Below are 21,603 nucleotides of genomic sequence, written 5' to 3' on the forward strand. Positions count from 1 at the left end.
CAGAACAAGTGATTTAACCAGTCAGTGACCATTTCTGGCCAGTCAAACCATTTTGAATATTGACCAGCATCTTTATAGAACTGCCCTTGCAATGACTGCAGTTTAGGGGTGTATTTATCACATTTTATGTAATGATACCTAGTTATTAATAACATCTTACTACTTATTTACTCTGTTATATCTCCAGTCAGAACTTTATGGGCATGTTTACTAAGGTGCGCTAGTGTTTTTAGCGTGTGCTAAAAATTAGCACGTGCTAACTGTGCAGACGCCCATAAGAATATTATGGGCATCTACACAGTTAGTGTGCGCTAATGCTTACCACACGCTAAAAATGCTAGTGCATCTGTAGCACAGCTTAGTAAACAGGACATATGGCTACATATAATCTACTTGCTACACGCTAGAAAAACAAATATATCAATGTTCAAAGAAATATATCCAGATTATCTATCAGGCTACTTTTACATTTCTGTAACGAATAATACATTTTCTGAAAAGTGACTTTGCTTTTTATAGCAAGCAATAGAAAAGGATATGAATGTACCAAAATCTTAATAGCTATTTTTCTAAGAGGATTGAAAGGAGTTAAAATGTACAAGGCAGATGTGGCACTGAAGCGGAAGATTGCCTTCCCTCTATTCAATACTATAAAAGTCTAGAAAAGAAGAACAAAAGGTTAGGCAGTTTAAACATTAACACATCATTAGTGCACACCTCATAGATACATAAATACATACTATAGTCTGAAAGGATAAGATAAACTTCTCCATATTTAAGAATAACTACTGAGGTATAGGACTAGACGCAGGGAATCTAAGTGTGGAGGTGGTAGAAAGATTTCACAGATAAGAGACTAGCTGCTTTTACTAGGACTTTGGTTTACGCCGCCCATTTCTTTCAGCAGTGACCAAAATTTCTATCAGATGGCTATGAAACTTCACCAAAGCTGTCCCAACTGTTACTACTTCTGCCTTTGTCCAGATGGAAGTCCTGAGGTACAGCGAGGAACTTGAAAGAGGAGGGTCTGACGCAGAGGAGTATTTGTTACAAGGAGGACTACATAAATGAAATGATTCTAACACTGAAAACTTCAAGAGAGGAGAAGGTGAAACTAGACCATGGGATGACAGCTGGGCCCAGATTACCTCAGGTCACTAGATCCTATATTCCAACTCCATGTTCCTTTGAGCTGAAGAACTAGTATGCACTGCAGTCTTAGACGTGACATTGATTTCATCTTTTAGTTTATAGAAAGAAGGAGTTCCCTTGTCCAGTATTACTAACAGGGGATGTGATTACCATTGGCTCCTGCTTTTCCAACCGCTGCTCAGCAAGTGAAGGGGGAGCCCATCCAGTCCTAAGGCCTTAGCTACCCAGGCCCCAGCAATTAGAGCATATAGATATTCTTGTACAAACTTTTTAAAACCCAGTTATGCTGTTTTAACCACATCCTCTGGCAGTGAGTTCCAGAGTTCGACTATGCACTGAGCGTTTTAAATGGACTACTTAGAGGCTCATTTTCAAAGCACTTAGCCTCCCAAAGTTCCATAGAAACCTATGGAACTTAGCCTCCCAAACTGCTTTGAAAATATGCCTCTTAGTAACTTCATGGTGTGTTCACTAGTCTTTGTACTTTTTGAAGAAGTACACAATCAATTTGTGTTTACCTGTTCCTCTTAACTCAAGATTTTAAGACCCCTATCATATATCCCTTCAGCCATCAGTTCTCTGAGCTGAAGAGCCCTAGGTTTTCTTGCCTTTCCTCATACGAAAATCAACCAAAACCCTTAATCATTTTGGTCTCCCTTCTATGTACCTTTTTAGTTCCACTATATGTTTTTTGAGATGCAGCAGGCAGAATTCCACTCAATACTCAAGGTGTGTTTGCATTATGGAGTGATACAAAGACATGATTCTTTTGCTCCATTACAGCACTGTGATGTTCCTGAAAATAGAACTGAGGTGGAAGAAAAAGAAAAAGCAATGAAGTTGGAACAAAAAGATATGAAGGTACCCAAAGAGAAAGACACCCCCAAATCACTAAAATTGAAACTCATACTAGGAAATGTAGATGGAAAGCGATGACCACAAATGCTCGCAGTCTAAGCAATAAAGTTCATGACCTTCAAGCCCTGATGTTGGAGGCAGACTTAGACATTGTTGCAATCACGGAGACATGGCTCAATGGTTCCCATGAATGGGATGCAAACATACCAGGCTATAATCTATTTAGGAAGGATAGACATGGTCGTAAAGGTGGAGGAGTAGCTCTGTATGTGAGAAATGATATCGCAGCGACTGAAATGACAGGGAACTGGGAAAAGGAAGAAGCGATATGGATCATCTTAAAAAGAGATGATAGACCCTCTGTCCACATGGGAGTTGTCTACAGACCCCCGACACAATTGGAGGAACTAGATAAAGATCTGATTGCAGATATTCAAAAGTTGGGAAAGAAGAGAGAGAGGTGCTATTGCAGGGAGATTTCAATCTGCCGGATGTAGATTGGAAGGTTCCATCCGCGCAATCGGAAAGAAGTAGAGTGATCGTGGATGCTTTTCAAAGTGCTCTGCTCAGACAAATGGTGACGGAACCCACGAGGGAGGGAGCGACGCTGGATCTGGTGCTCACAAATGGGGATAGTGTGTCAAATGTCCGATCAAACGGTTTGGTTTGATATGACAGCTGAAGTGGAAGGCAGCCACTCAAAACTCAAAGTCCTGGATTTCAAGCATGCTGACTTTAGTAAAATGGGGGAATACCTGAGGAAGGAGCTGATGGGCTGGGAGAACATGCGAGAAGTGGAAGAGCAGTGGTCCAGGCTGAAAGAAACTATAATTAGGGCCACAAACCTTTATGTAAGGAGAGTAAATAAAAGCAAGAGAAAAAGGAAACCCATATGGTTCTCCAAGCAAGTGGCTGAGAAAATAAAGGCTAAAGAGCTGGTGTTCCAGAAATACAGAAAAGAAGAGGAAGATGGAGAGAAATACGTCTGGTGAAAGCGCAAGCGGAAGAACAAATGGCTAGAAAGGTAAGGAGGGGTGACAAAAATTCTTCAGGTATATTAGTGAAAAGAAAATGACTAAAAAGGGAATTGTGAGACTGAAATATGCTGCGAACCGCTATGTAGATAATGATAAAGAAAAAGCAAATTTGCAAAATAGACACTTTTGTTCTATTTTCATAGAAGAAAATCCTGGCGAAGGACCGCGATTGACTGGCAAAAGTACATATGAGAATGGAGTGCATATAGCACCGTTCACGGAAGAGAGTGTGTATGAACAACTAGGAAACCTAAAGGTGGACAAAGCCATGGGATCGGACGGGATCCACCCCAGGATACTGAGGGAGCTCAGAGAGGTTCTGGTGGGTCCTCTTAAAGATTTGTTTGATAAATCCTTGGAGACGGGAGAGGTTCCGTGGGATTGGAGAACGGCGGACGTGGTTCCTCTTCACAAAAGTGGTGATAGGGAAGAAGCTGGAAACTACAGGCCGGTAAGCCTCACTTCGGTTATTGGGAAAGTAATGGAAGCAATGCTGAAGGAAAGGATAGTGAATTTCCTGGAAGCCAATAAGTTGCAAGATCCGAGACAACATGGTTTTACCAAAGGGAAATCGTGCCAAATGAATCTCATTGAATTCTTTGACTGGGTGACCGGAGAACTGAATCAGGGACGTGCTATAGACATAATCTACTTAGATTTCAGGAAATCTTTTGACACGGTTCCCCACAGGAGGCTCTTAAATAAACTGGACAGGCTGAAAATAGGGCCGGACGTGGTGAACTGGATTAGGAACTGGTTGACGGACAAACGCCAGAGGATGGTGATTAATGGAATTTACTCGGATGAGGGAAAGGTGAGTAGTGGAGTGCCTCAGGGATCGGTGCTGGGGCCGATTCTGTTCAATATATTTGTGAGTGACATTGCCGAAGTGTTAGAAGGTAAAGTTTGCCTTTTTGCGGACGATACTAAGATTTGTAACAGAGTGGACACCCGGGAGGGAGTGGAAAACATGAAAAAGGATCTGCGGAAGCTAGAAGAATGGTCTAAGGTTTGGCAATTAAAATTCAATGCGAAGAAATGCAAAGTGATGCACTTAGGGAGTAGAAATCCACGGGAGAGTCTGATATGTACGGACGGGGAGAGGGATCTTGCGGTGATAGCATCTTAGGATCTGAAGGCGATAAAACAGTGTGACAAGGCGGTGGCTGTAGCTAGAAGGTTGCTAGGCTGTATAGAGAGAGGTGTGACCAGCAGAACAAAGGAGGTGTTGATGCCCCTGTATAAGTCATTGGTGAGGCCCCACCTGGAGTATTGTGTTCAGTTTTAGAGGCTGTATCTTGAAAGGATGTAAAAAGAATTGAAGCGGTGCAAAGAAAAGCTACGAGAATGGTATGGGATTTGCGTTACAAGACGTATGAGGAGAGACTTGCTGACCTGAACATGTATACCCTGGAGGAAAGGAGAAACAGGGGCGATATGATACAGACGTTCAAATATTTGAAAGGTATTAATCTGCAAACAAAACTTTTCCGTAGATGGGAAGGCGGAAGAATGAGAGGACATGAAATGAGATTGAAGGGGGGCAGACTCAAGAAAAATGTCAGGAAGTATTTTTTCACGGAGAGAGTGGTGGATACTTGGAATGTCCTCCCGCGGGAGGTGGTGGAGATGAAAACAGTAACGAAATTCAAAAATGCGTGGGATAAACATAAAGGAATCCTTTTCTGAAGGAATGGATCCTCAGAAGCTTAGCAGAGATTGGGTGGCAGAGCCGGTGGGGGAGGCGGGGCTACTGGTTGGGAGGCAGGGTTAGTGCTGGGCAGACTTCTACGGTCTGTGCCCTGAAAATGGCAGATACAAATCAAGGTCAGGTATACACAAAAAGTAGCACATATGAGTTTATCTTGTTGGGCAGACTGAATGGACCGTGCAGGTCTTTCTCTGCCGTCATCTACTATGTTACTCACGTTACTAGGATGATATATTTTTTGTTTTATTCTCTTTGCTAATAATTTCTAATATTCTGTATGTTCTTTGGCTACCACCACACACTGAGCAGAATATTTCAATGTTTTGTCAACAGTGACACCTAGATCTTGCATCAAGTAGTTACGATTTGGGTTATTCTTCCATATGTGTATCACTTTGCACTAGTCCAAATTAGATTTCATCTGCCATTTGGATGCTTAGTCTTCTTTTCTCCCAGGATCCTTCTACAATTTATCATACTCCACATAAACATAAGCTTTGAAAACATGGCTTTTTCATACCGCCTTTGATCCAGTTTAGACTGAGTATGGTGTACTCTTCATCAGGTGACCTGCTCCTTCCTTTCCCGACTCCACCTGCCTATTTATGTTCCCCTCCCTAACCCTTCCCAATCTTCAGTATGAGTATTCGTTTTTCTTTCTTATCTGATTTTTCAGTTCCTTTTCCTTTTTTGTGATTTTCTAGTATTGTAAACCGCTTTGATCTGCAAGATAGCAAAGGTTGTATAGCAAAAACAAACAAATAGATAAAATAAATTAACAACTTTGAATAATTTTGGACATCTGCAATTTTGATCACCTCACTCATCTTTTATAAATATGTTAAAAACCAGTGGTCTTAGATCCCTGTGATACTCCACTATTCACATTACTTCTTTGGCAGAACTAGCCATTTAAATCATTTTCAATTTTTTAACCAGTTTCCAAACCATAAAAGGACATGGCCTCCTATCCAATGGCTTTTTAATTTCCTCAGGAGTTTCTCATGAGGGACTTTGTCAAAAGCTTTCTGAAAATCTAGATCACTACACTACCTTACCTTTATCTACAGGTTCACTCATAACATAGGAGACTGGTGAGGCAAGTCTTTCCTTGGTTAAATCCATATTGATTATATCTCATTAAGCCATGTCTATCTAAGTGTTTAGTAATTTTGCTCTTTATAATAGTTTATAAGCACTGCCGTCCAGCTCACCAGTCTGTAGTTTCCCAGACCACCTCTGGAACCCTTTTTAAAAACTGATGTTACATTGGCCACCTCCAGTTTTCAGATACTGTGGACAATGATAAGTTATAAATTCTCTGGGAGTATATCATCCAGTCCAGGCGATTTGTTGCTCTTTAGCTTGGGTAGCTCTTACATATTCCTCACTAAAGGCTGAAGCCAAGAATTTAGGGGGTCTTTTACTAAGGTGCACTAGAATTCTTAGCTGGCACTAAACACTGAGGTGCCCATAGGAATATAATGGACAACTCAGCATTTAGCGCCAGCTAACAACGCTAGCAAACCTTACTAAAAGACCCCCTGAGTCTCTCCAGTTTTGCGCAGCGGTAGTTTCGGATTGGTGCACGGCAAGCCCTTTGCCACGCGCCAACCCTTTAATAAAAGGGCCCCTTAGTCTTTCCGTGATGGCATTGTCTTCCCTGAATGCCCCTTTTACTCCTTGATGTTCTCTAATAGTCCAATTGACTCCCTCACAGTTCTGCTTCTAAAGCATTTGAAAAAAGTTTTTATTATGAGTTTTTGCCTCTTTTAGCATTCCTTATCAATGTGTTGCATCTAACTTGCCAATAATTATGTTGTTTCTTGTTTTCTTCATTCAGATCCTTTTCCCATTTTTTTGAAAGATGATCTTTTGGTTCTAATTGCCTCTTTCAACTTACCTTTAATCATGCTAGCTGCCATTTGGCATTTCTTCCACCTTTTTAATACATGGAATACAAATGAGCTAGGCTTCCAAGACGGTATATTTAAATACGCATAAACTTGCCCTCTCCTGACACAGACATATGGGACTCTTTTAACCCAGTAACAGAGGAGGGCCTTCACAAAATCCTAAGGGCCCTGTTTACTAAGCCATGCTGTAGGCATGCTAATATCACAGTTGTGGCCGTGCCCAGTGGTGTGCTGGAGCCGGCTCGCTCCGGCTCGCAAGATCCGGTTGTTAAATTTTGGCCAGACTTGCGAGCCGGTTGTTGGAAAGGGCGAGCCGGCTCTCCCTCCCTCCGCCCTCCGGATCCGGTCCCTCACAGATCCTACCTTGACTATCGCATTCTTCGGGGCAGGCAGTGTTGCCTGCCCGCTGCTATTGCTGACTTTCCTCCGCTGCCTGTTTGCGCTTTAAAAATGGCCGCCGAGACTTCCAGAGGCGGCCTTGCGAGACTTCTGTAAGTCTCGGCGGCCATTTTGAAGTGCGATCGGGCGGCGGAGGAAAGTCAGCAATGGCAGTGGGCAGGCAACACTGCCTGCCCCGAAGAATTTGATGGCCAAGGTAGGGTCGGTGAGGGACCGGATCGGGAGTGAGGGAGGAAGCAGGAGAATTTGTGAAACAAGTCGGGAGGGGGTGGCAGGGGAGAGAAGGGTCACTGCTGGGCATGGGTGGATGGAGGGCAGGGGAGAGGAGGGTCACTGCTGGGCATGGGTGGATGGAGGGCAGGGGGAGAGGAGGGGAGAGAGAATAAATGCTGGTCATGGATGGAGGGGAGGGAAGAGTGAGGAAGGAGATAAGATAAAGGAAAGGGAAGAGAGGAGAAAACTGCACATGGATGAAGAAATTAGGCAGAAGCTGAGGACCAGAAATGAAGAAGAAAGGAGGACAGATAGCAGCAGAATCGGATACTGGGCCAGCATGATCAGAAAAACAGTCACCAGACAACAAAGGTAGAAAAAATCATTTTATTTTCATTATAGTGTTTGGAATATGTTCCCTTTGAGAATCAGGTGCTCAACATTAAAAGTTTATATTTATTTACTTATTTATGGCATTTTATCCCACATTAAACATGAATTAGATTGGAACCTGGGATCATTTAATTTTTTTTCCTGGAGAGAGTAATGCATTGCCCCCCCCCCCCCCCCCACCCACTGGCTATAGCCAGCTCTGCAATTTTTTTGGGGGGGGCGCAGAGGTGGACGGAAGGGCGCAGAGGTGGGGGGGGCGCAGTGGTAGACGGGGGGGGGGGCACTGAGGTGGACCGGGGAGAGAGCCTGTTGTTAAAAATTTACCAGCACACCACTGGCCGTGCCCCATGTCTATACTCACCTCTCCTCCCAGTGACCAGGCCCTATGGACGCTGTGGATTGCTTTTTCCCTGTTTCCGAATTGCGTGCCAGAAATCATTCCAGTCCTGATGTTCCTATAGCCAAGCCTCGCTCTGGTGTTCCTATAGCCTCGCTCTGGTGTTCCTGCTGCCAAGCCTCATTCTTAGTTGTGACATCATCAGTAAAGGCCCTTATAAGCACCTAGGAACTTTTATGCCTTGCCTTTGCAACAGAGGTCTTCAGATGAGTTCTTGTCTGTGTGTGTTTGTTGCACTTCCAGCCTGCTCCTGCTTAGTCTCCAGTCTGCTTCTGCTTCAGCTGTGTTTGTCTATAGGTCCAGTTCCTTCCATTTGTATTTTGTCCTGTCTTCTACAGCCCTGCTTTGTCTTTAGCTTTAGTTCCTACCCTACTTGTATTCTGTCCTGCTTGTCCTAGCCCTGCTTGTCTTCAGCTTCAGTTCCAGCCCTGCTTGTTCCAGTCCTGCCTGTCTTCAGCTTCAGTTCCAGTCCTGCCTGTTCCAGTCCAGCTTGTTTTCAGGGTCAGCTCCAGTCCTGCTTGTTCCAGTCCTGCCTGTCTTCAGCTTCAGTTCCAGTCCTGCCTGTTTTCAGCTACAGCTCCAATCCTGCTTGTTCCAGTCCTACCTATCTTCAGCTTCAATGCCAGTCCTGCTTGTTCCAGTCCTGTCTGTATCCAGCCTTGATCCTTGTTTGGGTGGTTTGCCAAGAGGACCTTACGAGACTGGGAGACTGGGCGTCTAAATGGCAGATTACGTTTAATGTAAGCAAGTGCAAAGTGATGCATGTGGGAAAGAGGAACCCCAATTATAGCTACGTCATGCAAGGTTCCACGTTAGAAGTCACGGACCAAGAAAGGGGAAAGGGATCTAGGTGTCATCGTTGATGATACGTTGAAACCTTCTGCTCAGTGTGCTGCTGCGGCTAAGAAAGCAAATAGAATGTTAGGTATTATTAGGAAAGGAATGGAAAAGAAACATGACCAAGACTGAACGTCTTATCTTTCCCCCTAAACCCACATCTCATCTTCCCCCATTCTCTATGTCTGTGGATAACACTCTCATCCTCCCTGTCTCATCAGCTCATAATCCTGGGGTCATCTTTGACTCCTCTCTCTCTCTGCACATATTCAAGAGACAGCTAAATCCTGTTGTTTCTTTTTCTATATCACCAAATTCATCCCTTCCTTTCTGAGCACACTACCAAAACCCTTATCCACACTCTTATTACCTCTCGCTTAGACTACTGCAACTTGCTTCTCACATGTCTCCCAATAAGCCATCGCTCTCCCTTTCAATCTGTTCAAAATTCTGCTGCATGATTTATATTCCACCAATGTCGCTATGCTTACCTCTCTTCAAATCATTTCATTAGCTCCCTATCCATTTCCACATACAGTTCAAACTCCTCTTATTGACTTACAAGTGCATTCACTCTGCAGCTCCTCAGTACCTCTCTACTCTTATCTCTCCCTACACTCCTCTCCGGGAACTCCATTTATTGGGTAAATCTTTCTTATCTGTACCCTTCTCCTAAACTGCCAACAACTGTTCCTTTTATCTTGCTGCACCATACGCCTGGAAAAGACTTCCTGAGTCAGTACGTCAAGCTCCATCTCTGGCCGTCTTCAAATCTAGGTTACAATCCCACCTTTTTGAGGCTGCTTTTAACTTCTAACCCCTATTCACTTGTTCAGTACCCATGTCTGTTTTATCAATCCCACCTTATGTATTTCCCTTATTCTTTATTTGTCCTGTTTGTCCTGACCAGATTATAAGCTCTGTCGAGCAGGGACTGTCTCTTCATGTTCAAGCGTATAGCGCTGTTTACGTCTAGTAGCAATATAGAAATGATTAGTAGTACCTCTTCATTTAGGGGCTCTTTTACAAAGGTATGACAAACCTACTGTGGGCTTGCCATGTGTCAATTCGCCACTACCGCAGGAGTTTCAGTCCCCACCGCATACCATTTGTGGCACTTAAAAAATATTTTTCATTTTTTAGAGCTAGGGCCTAAAAATATGGAGAAGACTTCAATTGTTACAGAATACTGCTGCTTGACTAATTTCAAATTGCAAAAGTTTGATCATGTGACCTCCCCCCATTGTTAATTCAACTTCACTGGTTGCCTGTGGAGGCTTGGATTATTGTTAAAATGTCTTGTTTAGTTTATAAAATATTATCATGGCAGTCTTCTAACAGTTCAATTATTTCCTCTGGGATACCTCCAATAGGTTGAACATATCATACAATAAGTCAAGGTCTCCTCTGTTTTCCACGTTTAATGAGCAAAATAATTTTTAGAAAGTTCATTCTTTTTCCAGTCTGCCAAAATTTGGAATTCTCTTCCTTATGCAATTTGGCTTAGCTTTTTACTATTTACAACACACTTTCATTGGTGTAAATGGATGCAGGTAGTTTTAGGTGCTGGGATATCAAGAACGCGTATTCTATATACTGTGCCTAAATCTAGGCACCACTTACAGAATACACTTAGGCGGAAATGTTTACTGCGCAGATTTTTTAGACGCCTTATATAGAATCTGGCCCAATATGCTTAAACAGTGAATAATCCCCATTGACAATAATGGGCTTGCATTAAATAACCAGTGTTAAATTGCATTAATATATATTATTAAATCTAGCTCTAAGTCATACCTTAAGCAGAAGAGTGTTGTCCACAATGGCAAGGAGCCTCAGAAGGATTTGAAAAGTGACTTTCCTGGTTCACAGCATTATACTTTAACCAATGGGCTATCATCCACTCCTTTCAAACCTTAGCTTTACTGTCTGAAAAACATTGGAAGCTCTCTGTACCTAACTCTGGCCAGAGGGGGTACAACATGTGTGCTTAACACCATCTTCATCAGGGGGTCTTTTACTAAAGGTTAACACAAGTTATCTGCCATAGGACCCCTTTTATTCCTATGGGCCCTGCTGCAGATAACTTGTGCTAATCTATAGTAAAAAACCCCTTAAGAATCAGTGAATATATTTATTAATTTAAAGTCATCAACAAATAATTTTTAGTCATACATTTTCTCATTCTTGAATGTGGGTGAATCAAGCCCTTTGTGCTTGGAAAAAGTTAGGGCCCTGTTTACAAAGGTGTGCTACTATTCGTTAGCGCTCATTAAAAATTAGTACACGCTAACTGTGTAGGTGCCCACAATATTCCTATGGGTGCCTACACAGTGCACACTAATCTTTAGAGTGTGCTACCAAACGCTAGCATGCCATTGTAAACAGGTCTCTTCATTTTAATATAACGCACTGAGGGATGCATTTCATTTTAATAAACAAGTAAACAATATTCCACGGGTCCTAGTTTGTAAAATCTCAATTAATATTTTTCTCAGAATTCTGTTGTTTCATGATATTGATGATGTGGTGGTATCAGTATGTTTTGGCTCCCCTTATTCTATTCTTTTTGCAGCTTTTCCTTGTACATTTTTTTCACTCTGGCTCATACTATTATCATTTCAATGCATTTTTTTTCTGTGCTCTGTTTAAGACAAAAGCACGTAGGAAGTGCAAACAGGCACTTTTTAAAAATTCAACATTGGTGTCTATGGACTACTTTTACTAAGCAGCGGTAAGCCCAACACGGGCTTACTGCTCGCTATACAGGAAGTACTGCTGGGCTACTGCAGCAGCCCAGCGGAACTTCCCACTCCTACTGCGTCGCCATTTCCGGCGCTACAAAAATTTTGTAGCACCAGAATGTACCTGGCAGTAACCAGGCAGTGAACAGGAGCCCTTACCACCACCTCAATGGGTGGTGGTAAGGGCCCCCCACCCCGAAATGGCCACGCGCAAGTGCTTTACTTGCTACTTGGCCATTTCCTTCAGGAAGGCGAGGCTTCCCTGTTACCAGCTGCGGTAAAAGGGGGCCTCACGCACCGATGCCAGCACCAGTCCCCTTTTGCCACAGCTTGGTAAGAGGGGCCCTATGTGTCTTTATAAAATAACCCCATAAAACCTGCAAAATTCACCGCTAAAATGCATCTGGGTACATTTATACTTGTTCAGGAGTAGGTGTAAATGAACACAATTAAAGTACACATCGGCCTACATATTATATAAATCATGCATGTGCCTCATGACACTGCCTTTTCTGTGCACAATCTACAATTCTGAACATGCCCACACACAGAGTGGGTAGAAGTACATGCCTTCTTTCACCACATATACTTTTTTGTGCATAATACTATATGGTAATTTTGTAAAAGTCCTTTTTTGCATGTAAAGTAGCACTTACCAGTGGAAACATCCTTTTAAAATTATATCCGTACTGTCAGAAGATGATTATTCTCATTACAAGGTGAAATATTCTATTTTAATATAAAACTTTAAATATGAGAAGCCTTTGATATTTTAAATTCGTGGAAAAGGAAGAGGCTATGGAAACAGGTGCACTAGATGAACAGGATAGCGTAGTTGCTAATACCTCACCAATGAAAAGAAAAAAAATCACAGAGTAAAGTTGGCATTGAGTTAATTACTTTTGTTGCTGTTAAATATTATAAACAGCATTGTAAGGATTTAACAGCTTATGTTCTGTTCTAATTTATGCTTTTTAAATATTCAAACATCTATTAACTCATATTTGTTTGTGTATCCAGTACATTTCACCAAAAAAACTGAGCATTTCTTTGCCAGTCTACAGGTCAATGAGGTAGGCTAGTGCAAAAGTATTGGGTACCCTAGGCAAACCTTCAGTCCCCTCCCCCCCCCAATTAACTTTCAGGATCCTAGCATGCGAACCCCACCCCTCCCAAGATTTTGATAATAATTAAACTCAACAATCATGATCATCCTACAACAATCCTATAAAAATAAATAGACTTCATAAGAGAGGCTATTTACGAAAGTCATTTACCCAGGTAACTGGGCTATTTGAAAGCTGTCCACCCATCCTGCAGGTAAAAGCACTGCTAACAGTCCTTAGAGTTTGTGTGGCGGTCAAGACCCACTAGCTTGCTTTAACTGCAGCTGCTCTTTGTTGGCCCCCAGAAGATGCCCTAGCTGACCGCCTAATTTTGCCAAATGATTACACTGGTCTTGGGCAGACTACACAAAGGAGGTTGGAAGAAAGATTTTCAATTGAAGGCCTGCATATAAAAGGTACCTCTCTGGATATTTGGGAAGGGCAGAATGCTTCACTAAAAGGGGTGCATTCAAAGAAAGCAGCACACTGACAAAGATAACGGCATGTAAAATCCCCCCAAAATTGCTTGCCATTTTAAATTAGCACAGAGGTCTGGGTTATATTATTTTTAGACTCATTCACAGATGAGAGGAGAGGATAGTTTAGGTCAGTGTTTCCCAAGTCCAGTCCTGGAGGACCCCTTGCCAGTCAGGTTTTCAGGATATCCACAATGAATATGCATAAACTTGATTTGCATGCACTGCCTCTATTATACGCAAATCTCTTTCATGCATTTTGGGGAAGCTAATTAACTTAGTGGAGGGCACCGAGTACTACTACTGCTACTAATAACACTTGTATGATTTAATCTCCTCCCCCCAACCTGCTCCCCCAAAGTAAAATTGGAAATCCTTGCCAGTTACATTAATGGTGTAACCAGTTGCTTGATGGGCCTGAGGATACAGTGGAGGAGTCCAGGCCAGCCCAGGCACACCCATGGTTATGCCCTGTTCTGAGTATACAGGATCAAGAGAGGAGAGTATTTGTCCTTTATGAGGATGTACCAAACCTGTTGATATGAAGAGGTGTCTCTTCTTTCCTTTTGGAATCATGCACGTCTATGCACCTTTTAGGGGGCTGATCCACAGAGGCTTGACTGCCCCCACTGAATGATGCCCAATACCCAACCAATTGCATTTTTTTAAAGTTGCCTGGAGCATGGGAGGAGAAGGAGGAGAAAGAGGCACACACAGGCTGTGGGAGGGCAGAAGTGGGAATGGAGAGACACACCCCCTGCAGCAAGTGTCCCATGGTGATCGAGTTGCGAGCCTCACCAAGTTTCTGCCTGTGGGCAATGACTTGAGCTGGAGATCCATGCTCTGCGCTAAACCAAGTCCAGTCTATGAACTGGGCATCCTGGGAGCGAGACTATTAGGCTCTATGAAGTGGTGGGGCCTTAGCCTGCACAGCTGGAATCTAGGGACCAGGAGCACCAGTCTGAACACTCTACCATCTGCTGGAGGCAGAAAAAATACTGGAGTTTTCCACAGAGCACCAGTTATTATGCTAATGATGTCACTATGAAAAGTCAGTTTCTCGACCTCCAGCAAATATCTGCTGGTAAGTGCCACGCGCAGGGCCCAAGAGACAGGCAGAGCTCCAGAGTCTCAATGCATGGATGAGACGATGGTGCAGGGAGGAGGGCTTTAGATTTGTTAGGAACTGGGCAACATTCTGGGGAAGGGGGAGCCTATTCCGAAAGGATGGGCTCCATCTTAACCAGAGTGGGACCAGGCTGCTGGCATCGGCGTTTAAGAAGGAGATAGAGCAGCTTTTAAACTAGAAATGGGGGGAAGGCCGACAGTCGCTCAAAAGAGCATGGTTCGGGATAAGGTATCTTTCAAAGATATCACCATAACAGGGAAGATAGAGTATCCTGATAGTGAGGTTGCAAAAGAGATTGTAGTAGATCGGGTATCCTTAAATAACAATAAAAATCAGACAAAAGATTGCCAATTAATACTGTCAAGTACTAAGCATGATGTACTTAGGAACAACAAACATAGTTTGAAATGTCTATATGCGAATGCCAGGAGCCTAAGAAATAAGATGGGGGAGTTAGAATATATTGCACTAAATGAAAAATTAGATATAATAGGCATCTCTGAGACCTGGTGGAAGGAGGATAACCAGTGGGACACTGTCATACCGGGGTACAAATTATATCGTAGTGATAGGGTGAATCGGACTGGTGGAGGGGTAGCATTGTATATTAACGAGAGCCTTGAATCAAATAGATTGAAAATTCTGCAGGAAACAAAACACTCCTTGGAATCACTGTGGATTGAAATTCCATGTGCAAAGGGGAAAAGGATAGTGATAGGAGTGTACTACCGTCCGCCTGGCCAGGACGAACAGACGGATGCGGAAATGTTAAAGGAAATCAGGGACGCAAACAAACTGGGCAACACAATAATAATGGGGGATTTCAATTACCCGCATATAGACTGGGTTAATGTAACATCTGTACACGCAAGGGACATAAGATTTCTTGATGAAATCAAGGACAGCTTCATGGAACAGCTAGTTCAGGAGCCGACAAGAGAAGGAAAAATACTAGACTTAGTCCTTAGTGGTGCTCATGATCTAGTGCAGGGGGTAACGGTACGAGGGCCGCTTGACAACAGTGATCATAATATGATCGGTTTTGATATTGGCATTGAAGGAAGTGAAACTAGGAAATCAAGTACGCTAGCGTTTAACTATAGAAAAGGTGATTACGACAAAATGAGAAAAATGGTGAAAAAAAGACTGAAAGGAGCAGCTCGCAGAGTAAAAAACTTGCGTCAGGCGTGGATGCTGTTTAAAAACACCATCCTGGAGGTTCAGGACAAATATATTCCACGTATTAGAAAAAAGGGAAAAAAGACTAAATGTCAGCCGGCGTGGCTAAACAGTAAGATAAAGGAAGTCATTAGAGCCAAAAAACAATCCTTCAGAAAGTGGAGAAGAGAACCAACTGAAAGTAACAGGATAGATCATAAGGAATGCCAAGCCAAATGCAAAGCGGAGATAAGGAGGGCAAAAAAGGACTTTGAGAAGAAATTAGCGTTGGAAGCAAAAATACATAGTAAAAATTTTTTTAGATACATTAAAAGCAGGAAACCGGCCAAAGAGTCGGTTGGGCCACTGGACGAAAATGGTGTTAAAGGGGCGATCAGGGAGGACAAAGCCGTAGCGGAGAAATTAAATGAATTCTTTGCTTCGGTCTTCACCGAGGAGGATTTGGGGGGGACACTGGTGCCGGAAAGAATATTTGAAGCGGGGGAGTCGGAGAAACTAAACGAATTCTCTGTAACCTTGGAGGATGTAATGGGTCAGTTCAGCAAGCTGAAGAGTAGTAAATCACCGGGACCTGATGGTATTCATCCCAGAGTATTAATAGAACTAAAAAATGAACTTGCGGAGCTACTGTTAGAAATATGCAATCTGTCCCTAAAATCGAGTGTAGTACCGGAAGACTGGAGGGTAGCCAATGTTACTCCGATTTTTAAGAAGGGTTCCAGAGGAGATCCGGGAAATTATAGACCGGTGAGTCTGACGTCGGTGCCGGGCAAGATGGTGGAGGCTATTATTAAGAATAAAATTGCAGAGCATATACAAAAACATGGACTGATGAGACAAAGTCAGCACGGATTTAGTGAAGGGAAGTCTTGCCTCACCAATCTAATGCATTTTTTTGAGGGGGTAAGCAAACATGTGGACAATGGGGAGCCGGTTGATATTGTATATCTGGATTTTCAGAAGGCGTTTGACAAAGTGCCGCACGAAAGACTCCTGAAGAAATTGCAGAGTCATGGAATCGGAGGTAGGGTATTATTATGGATTAAGAACTGGTTGAAAGATAGGAAGCAGAGAGTAGGATTGCGTGGACAGTATTCTCAGTGGAGGAGGGTAGTTAGTGGGGTCCCGCAGGGGTCTGTGCTGGGTCCGTTGCTTTTTAATGTATTTATAAATGACCTAGAGATGGGAATAACTAGTGAGGTAATTAAATTCGCCGATGACACAAAATTATTCAGGGTCGTCAAGTCGCAGGAGGAATGTGAACGATTACAGGAGGACCTTGCGAGACTGGGAGATTGGGCATGCAAGTGGCAGATGAAGTTCAATGTTGACAAGTGCAAAGTGATGCATGTGGGTAAGAGGAACCCGAATTATAGCTACGTCTTGCAAGGTTCCGCGTTAGGAGTTACGGATCAAGAAAGGGATCTGGGTGTCGTCGTCGATGATACGCTGAAACCTTCTGCTCAGTGTGCTGCTGCGGCTAGGAAAGCGAATAGAATGTTGGGTGTTATTAGGAAGGGTATGGAGTCCAGGTGTGCGGATGTTATAATGCCGTTGTATCGCTCCATGGTGCGACCGCACCTGGAGTATTGTGTTCAGTACTGGTCTCCGTATCTCAAAAAAGATATAGTAGAATTGGAAAAGGTACAGCGAAGGGCGACGAAAATGATAGTGGGGATGGGACGACTTTCCTATGAAGAGAGGCTGAGAAGGCTAGGGCTTTTTAGCTTGGAGAAGAGACGGCTGAGGGGAGATATGATAGAAGTGTATAAAATAATGAGTGGAATGGATCGGGTGGATGTGAAGCGACTGTTCACGCTATCCAAAATACTAGGACTAGAGGGCATGAGTTGAAGCTACAGTGTGGTAAATTTAAAACGAATCGGAGAAAATTTTTCTTCACCCAACGTGTAATTAGACTCTGGAATTCGTTGCCGGAGAACGTGGTACGGGCGGTTAGCTTGACGGAGTTTAAAAAGGGGTTAGATAGATTCCTAAAGGACAAGTCCATAGACCGCTATTAAATGGACTTGGAAAAATTCCGCATTTTTAGGTATAACTTGTCTGGAATGTTTTTACGTTTGGGGAGCGTGCCAGGTGCCCTTGACCTGGATTGGCCACTGTCGGTGACAGGATGCTGGGCTAGATGGACCTTTGGTCTTTCCCAGTATGGCACTACTTATGTACTTATGTACTTATGAATACAATTGAATAATCAGGATGGTGCAGTCTGGATGCTAAGGAAAAAGAAATTACTGTCAACAATTTCCTCTTAGATACGCTTTGTAAAGAATAGTTATGACTCTATGCTTTTGTTGATAATATAATATTTTCATCAATACTGGAAACAAATATATGCAAAATAATGATAGATACAATACAGGTGCATTGCCAACTTGGAAATCATACCAAACCAAGCTGACTGTGCACAACATATTTAGCTAAGTTCTTCTCTACCACCTTATTCTGGGCAAATATCCATATGCTAATGCACATAATTTGCTAAAGTGACAATAATATACTGTAGAAAAAAGGTAAAAAAGAATGAAACAATCTGAAATACTCACTTTCTGATTACTATAATATGGGTCCAGGTCCTCCAAAGGCTCTGAAACCATTCCTGAAGGAATGTCACCGTATATAAATGGCAGTGATTTTCCTGCTTCCAAGTCACTATTTGGCTTTGGGCCATTTTCATCATTCTCAACTTTCTGTTCCTCTTTGGCCTTCTTAGCTTTTTCCTCTGCAATGCGTTTTTCGATAGCTTCGAGAGATTCTCTAATAAAATAGCGGAAGCTATCAGGTCCCGGTGGTAGGATCCGTTGCTGTGCCATCTTTTCATCCTGCACCTTTTAATTATCTTTTAACCTCATGCACGACAAAACTCTGCAAAAATAAGAAAGACATGCAAATGTGTTTTTAAAAACATGCACGTGAACGTGGAGAACATACAATTCTATTTTTATCAAAAACTATGCACTATCATTCAGTGTAAATTTCCGCCTATTCTGTGCCTGATGTACAACTTACTTAACAATAGAGCCCTCAATACCAATGAGCTAATTATTTAATGAATCAGACATTTAAACATGAAGATCCTAATTGGAAGCATTTACGCAGTCAGTCATTAGCATCTAGAAAGGCAGTATACACTGCATAAATCTAAATAGCCAATCTGACTACATATTTAGGGGCCTAAGTACTAAGCTGCATATGTAACATGTCAGGGTCAGATTAAGTCAGAGGTCAGTGATCCCCAAACCTGTCCTTGGGTAACCTCCGGCTAGTCAGGTTTTCAGGACATCCACAATAAATACTCATGAGACCAATTTGCATACACAGCATACATGCATATTCATTATGAATATCCTGAAACCCTAACTGGCTGGGAGAACAGGTTTGGGAATCTGAGTTTTAAAAAGGTTTGGACAAGTTCCTGGAGGAAAAGTCCATAGTCTGCTATTGAGACAGACATGGGGAAGTAACTGCTTGCCCTGGGATTTGTAGAATGGAATGTTGCCATGATTTGGGTTTCTGCCAGGTACTTGTGACCTGGCTTGGCCACTGTTAGAAACAGGATACTGGGCTAGATGAACCATTAGCCTGACCCAGTATGGCTACTCTTATGTTCTTATGTTCAAGGCAACGCACTGGAGTTGTACACTTGAGCAAAAAAGCTTTTTCAGCGGCTTACTTCGAGTGATTTTAGTAGCTTTGGATGGAAGCTGGATTTGATTGAGCATCCTGTGGTCATGCTTGTATATGATAATACTATGTTCAGGGATTTTGTCATCAAGGTGATATTTTTTTCAATGAGCACCGTATATCAGCAAGAGTGCTCTACAATTTGACTGTATCATTGATATATTTTTCACTGGACAGCTATTTGATTTCAAGTAAGTCCCAGGTTCTCATTGAGTGTGTGGAGAACTTCAGAGTGAAGAAACGTTTAGAGCTGACATCAATACAGATTGTATTTTACTATTGGACATATTTGTAGACATTATTCTAGCTTCCTATATAAGGTTTATATGCATGTGGGGATTATTAGTGGGTATTGCGTGATTTTTTAGTTTTCAACAATTTTTTATTGATGATTAGTGGCATAGCACAAATAGCAACCAAAATATTCAAGTCCATTATAACTTAGCCAGCAGTGTAAGTAGCTCGGCATGACAACATCAATTTTTAGAAATAAATAAAAGGAAACCACTACCCTCAATTAACAATTCCCCCCAAACCTGAACCCTCTTACCCCTTGCTGTCTACCCCTCACATCTCTTTACGTGATTTTTTATAATAAATATTTGCATGACATCTGTTTGTTTCTTGCAACACTTTCTCTTTCTTATTTTGCATTTATTATGAATACTGTATTTATATTATATATGATTTAATTATTTTATCTTCTAGTTTTCCGTGATATTTTGGGATGTAAATTTTAACTGCCAGACCCTTGACCATTCTTTCAACATTTGAAGATGCCTATCTTCGTATCATCCGCAAAAGGCAAACTTTTCTTTCTAATCCTTCAGCAATGTCCCTCACAAATATATTAAAGAGAATTGATTAAACATGATTGATTGATTAAAAAAGAAAAGTAGGTTTTTCAGACCGATGGTAAGAACAGAGTCTCATGAACATTGGTATATGAGATTTTAAAGTTACCAATATTGGAGAGGTCTTTTTTCCTTCTTCTGTAAAAGATATTTTGAATTTATGAAGTTCTGATTTCAGCTGTGATTGTTTTGTTTGAGAATATTAGCGCATGGTCATTTAATGGAAAAAATTAAAAAGAGGCATTTTTATGACCACAGTAAAAATGGCCTTGGTTCATTGGAAAAACTCACATAAAGGTGCGCTAAGGTCACCTTTCACTGTACCTTTACTAAAGGACCCCTATGTTTCCATGTTTGGGAATTACTAGGCCTGACTGGGGAAGGGGAGAACCAAACGTTAGGATCTGTCTGGGTGGAGAAATGGGAAAGAAAACAAATAAACAGCTCCTAGACCAATAGTTACCCTTTTATTTCATGTTTTTATACTGTACCCATTCTCTCCACTCCCTGGATTCAAGATATCTGAGGTGAAGAGCAATTTTGCTAAGTATGAATTCACAATTGCTTGCCAAAGTAAGTTGAGTAAGATCCTAGAATATATTAAAGTACTGTTATCTCCCACATTACAGTGACTCACTCTTGAAAACAAGGATTCATATCTCTGAATGAGCCCTGAGGCTGTGATTACATGAAGCTGTCACTGTATCTGAAGGGATGCACTTTTGTATTCAGGTGCACACCTAGGGGTCCTTTTACTAAGCTGCAGTAAAAGGGGGCCTGCAATAGCATCAGTGCCTGTTTTTGACACACTCTAAGGTCCCCTTTTAAGCGGGTAAAAGGCCGCCTTTTTTACTGGAAAAGAAATGGCCATGCAGTAAATGAACCAATTGCCATGCAGCCATTTCGGGGGGGGGGGGGGGGGGCATTTACTGCCACCCACTGAGGTGGCGGTAAAGGCTCCCACATTAACCCAGTGGTAACCGGGCAAGCACCGGTGCTACAAAAATAGAAAATATTTTTGTAGCACCGAAAATGGCACATGATGGGGGTAGGAACAACTGCCAGGCTCCCGCAGTAGTTCTGGATTGGCACGTGGCAAGCCTGTTGCCACACGCCAACCCTTTAGTAAAAGGGCCCTGTAATACAGTTTAAAATGGCTTACTGCGGTACACACTGCAGTGAGTTTGACCTTTGAATGCACAAACTGTGCGCAAAAGAAAGTTTTTATTTTTTCCACGGAGGAGGCATGCTAAGGGGTGGAGAGTGGGCATTTCAGCGCTAATCAGTTAGCACATCTACATTACCACACTCTAACTGATTAGCACAGGATTAGCATGTGAGCCCTTACAGCCTACAAAATGGATTGGGGTAAATGCTCACACATATATTTTTTTTAAAGAGGGGCACACTAATGGCAACATTAGTACATGGCCATTAATTCACAAAATAGAAAATCGGCCATTTTCCAGCTGTGGGAAAAATGGCCTTAGTGTATGG

The 21,603-nt window shown here is 42.3% G+C and overlaps 1 protein-coding gene across 11 annotated transcripts in view; it reads right to left on the reverse strand.

Moving 5' to 3' along the window:
- LOC115474020 (sodium channel protein type 2 subunit alpha-like) overlaps positions 1–18,381 on the reverse strand; it is a 183,215-nt gene extending 164,834 nt beyond the window's left edge. For all 11 annotated transcript variants that reach the window (XM_030209301.1, XM_030209297.1, XM_030209294.1 and 8 more), the window contains exons 1-2: positions 18,115–18,381; positions 540–658 (exon numbers count right to left, since the gene is read on the reverse strand). In XM_030209301.1, coding sequence (XP_030065161.1) covers positions 540–658; positions 18,115–18,381 — 386 coding nt within the window. The remainder of the gene's footprint in view (positions 1–539; positions 659–18,114) is intronic.
- Positions 18,382–21,603: the final 3,222 nt, after the last annotated feature.

The sequence above is a fragment of the Microcaecilia unicolor genome, chromosome 7 (assembly GCF_901765095.1).
Source record: "Microcaecilia unicolor chromosome 7, aMicUni1.1, whole genome shotgun sequence".
NCBI classification, from domain to species: Eukaryota; Metazoa; Chordata; class Amphibia; order Gymnophiona; family Siphonopidae; genus Microcaecilia; species Microcaecilia unicolor.